This window comes from Anarrhichthys ocellatus, unplaced genomic scaffold (assembly GCF_004355925.1).
Source record: "Anarrhichthys ocellatus isolate YVR2014 unplaced genomic scaffold, GSC_Weel_1.0 scaffold5499, whole genome shotgun sequence".
Lineage (NCBI taxonomy): Eukaryota > Metazoa > Chordata > Actinopteri > Perciformes > Anarhichadidae > Anarrhichthys > Anarrhichthys ocellatus.
In genome coordinates this window covers 617-3,458 of record NW_022285473.1, presented here as the reverse complement: position 1 = coordinate 3,458, position 2,842 = coordinate 617, and the positions used below count along the sequence as shown (strand labels likewise).

General features: G+C 40.1%; 1 protein-coding gene across 1 annotated transcript; it reads left to right on the top strand.

Annotated features, from left to right (window-relative positions):
• The first annotated feature begins 17 nt into the window (after window positions 1-17).
• LOC116379909 (GTPase IMAP family member 4-like) lies at window positions 18-1,429 on the top strand. Its single transcript, XM_031841868.1, has 2 exons — window positions 18-154; window positions 277-1,429. Exons 1-2 carry the CDS (start codon window positions 133-135, stop codon window positions 1,125-1,127), a joined length of 873 nt encoding a protein of 290 aa, XP_031697728.1. The 5' UTR covers window positions 18-132; the 3' UTR covers window positions 1,128-1,429.
• The last annotated feature ends 1,413 nt before the right edge of the window (window positions 1,430-2,842 follow it).

The following is a 2,842-nucleotide window of genomic DNA, read 5'->3' as shown; positions in this document are numbered from 1 at the left end:
GGGAGGGATTACTGGCAAACAAAATGACAGACCTTTTGTGATCTGGAAGGAAAGGTTCAGAAACGCACAGTGGTAGTGGTTCAAAGTCAGGTTTGACTTGTGTTTTCCTGGTATTTCTTTATCTACAACAAGATGGGTTTAACCTCAATGGAAGGTGAGTGTCTTTACTTGTGTGTAGGAATATACTGTATGCAGGCTTTTTGCACTCCTTATGTAAGCTGACCTAAAAGCTCTCAGAAGTTCAGATGAAGTGTCTTTCTGTCTTTCTGTCCACAGACTGCAGCTCTCCAGTTGTCAGGGACCTGAGGATTGTCCTGCTGGGGAAGACTGGATCAGGAAAGAGTGCAACAGGGAACACCATCCTGGGAAGAACAGCTTTCACCTCAGAGATTTCTCCTTCTTCTGTGACAAAGACATGTGAGAAAGAAAGCGGCCACTATGATGAAAGAACTGTGAGTGTGGTCGACACCCCGGGAGTCTTTGACACGGCGCTTAAAGAAGACCAGTGGAAAAGAGAAATAGAGAACTGTATCACGCTGTCTGACCCAGGACCCCATATATTCCTGCTAGTGATCAGACTGGATGTACGCTTTACTGAAGAGGAGAAGAATGCCATCAAGTGGATCAAAGACAACTTTGGTGAGGAAGTCTCCAATTACACTCTGGTGCTCTTCACTAGGGGAGACATGCTCAAGGAGGAGTCCATTGAAGATCATTTAGACCAAGATCCTGAACTCAGGGAGTTAATCAGGAGCTATACAGGAAGGTACACTGTGTTTGACAACACTTGCATGGGAAATCGCACTCAGGTGGCTGATCTGTTTGAAAAGATAGACGAGATAGTGCGCTTAAATGGTGACCATTACACCAGAGGCATGTACGAAGAGGCCCAGAGAAAGAAGAGTTTGAAGGAACGGTGGAGCAGATGCGCAGGCTATATGAACACTGTGGGTACTCAGTTGGCTTTGGCAGCAGTAGTGACAGCTGGCCCTCTAGCTGGTGCTGCTATAGTGGCAGAAGAAGCAGCAGCAGCAGCAACTTTAGCCATGAGATCGGCTATACTCCTCACCGGTGCAGGGATTTCGTTAGCCGCCAGGAGGTGGATGAAACCTAAAGCAGACAGTTGAGTCATGTCAAGCCATGATCATTTAAGAAAACTAGCGAGGTCATTCCATCGATTGCCTTCTTTGATACATGAAATTCATATTTGACTTTTCTTTTGGCAAAACTGTATTGCATTCCGTCATTTAAATAATGTACATGCATACTAATCAGTCACAGCCTGCTTCAAACCGTAAATGAAGCTTTTATGACCAATCTTTTAATGTTGATGCTATGCGCTCTAATCCTGAATATCATTCCGTGTGGAGAACACTATTGTAATTGTGCTGTTTGTAAAGAAAGAATAAAATATAACAATGTGACAAGAGCTTCAAAAGGTGTCGTTTGATGTTGTACCAAGTTTGTATTACGTGGAAATCCCGGTGAAGAAAACAAGCATTCCCACGAAAGCTTCCAGCTCCAGTGAATTCACAAGACACAGAACCACCGTGGGTTTTATTTCAAATGAAAATGTCTCGTGGGATGATGTAAGCTGAAAAACATACAGTTAGCAACTTCCGTTAACATGACACTGCAGTTGTCAGCCGTCAACTCAAAGCTCCAGTTGATATTTAGAAAAATGACAAAACTTTTTTTTAATACTTTTTGGTTCCAATTTTTGAAACATTAACTACAATTAATTCACATTCTGCATATAATTCATGAATTTATCTAACAGATGGGAAAAAAAATGCATTTTTCAACTGATCAGAAGTGAAAATAGAGGCATGTTTACTGATGCATTTATGGACCTGCTCATCTGACGCTCACCAAGAGAGTGAATAAGTCATTTCCAAAGTGTCAAACTGTTCTTTAGGGGCATAAGAACCAATGCATTATAATGCATGGATAATACATATTATGATGCCATAGAACAACACATATAGCTACAGCATTACAAGTATGATTAATCCTTTACCAGGTTTGTTTTGTGTGAAAGGACAAAAGGTTTTCTGAACATCATTGAACTCTCTGCAGAGTGGAAAATGATTAAAGCTGCCAAAATTCTTTTATGGTGAATCATAGGTTCCTTCAAGCAAAGTAAACATACTGATCACAGTTGATCCTAGTAACCACACTCACATTTAACATTCTTTAAAGATATAAAGAACAGAAACAGAGCCATCGCCTTGTTGAACGAACATCTGGAACAATTGTCTCTACGAGAACACAGGCATCGCATGCAGATAAGTCACTTCCTGTCTTCCATTCCCCATCGCTCATAGTGGCATAATCAGCCTCACACTCAACTCTTTTTATAGAGACCATTTCCTCAGTAGAAAGTAGTTCCAATGAAAACCGTTGACAGCACATTGTGTTGATTAGACACAGAAAAGGAAATGTTGTTGAACACAAAAGGCAGCCAAAGGTGCTGCATTTGTTTTAATGTCATCTTTTGTCAAAGCTTTTTGATTAAGAATACCGACATTAAATTTGTCAATTTGTGTCGTTCTGTTTATTATTTATAGTTTGCACTACTACCTCACTCCCACTACACTGTGTTTCTTTGCACTGTAACGTACCAGTTAAATTACTCTTATTGTAAGTGTGTATACTTTGTAAATATAGTATAGCTTGAGTTGTATTTTTTTCAATTGTTTTATTCTACCTTATTCTGTTTCTTTTTGTACCTATTTTTCCCAATTTTATTCTACATTTCATTTCTTTGTCTCATTTGCACAATTTCGTAGTGTGCGATGTGGAGGGGGGACAACTGCGTTTCACTGTGCAGCTCTGTATT

What these genes read in the sequence shown, in the direction of transcription:
- LOC116379909 (XM_031841868.1), top strand. Translation starts at nt 133, where the DNA reads ATGGGTTTAACCTCAATGGAAG. An exon ending in GGGTTTAACCTCAATGGAAG is followed by an intron (nt 155 to 276) that starts GTGAGTGTCTTT and finishes TTCTGTCCACAG; the next exon opens with ACTGCAGCTCTCCAGTTGTC.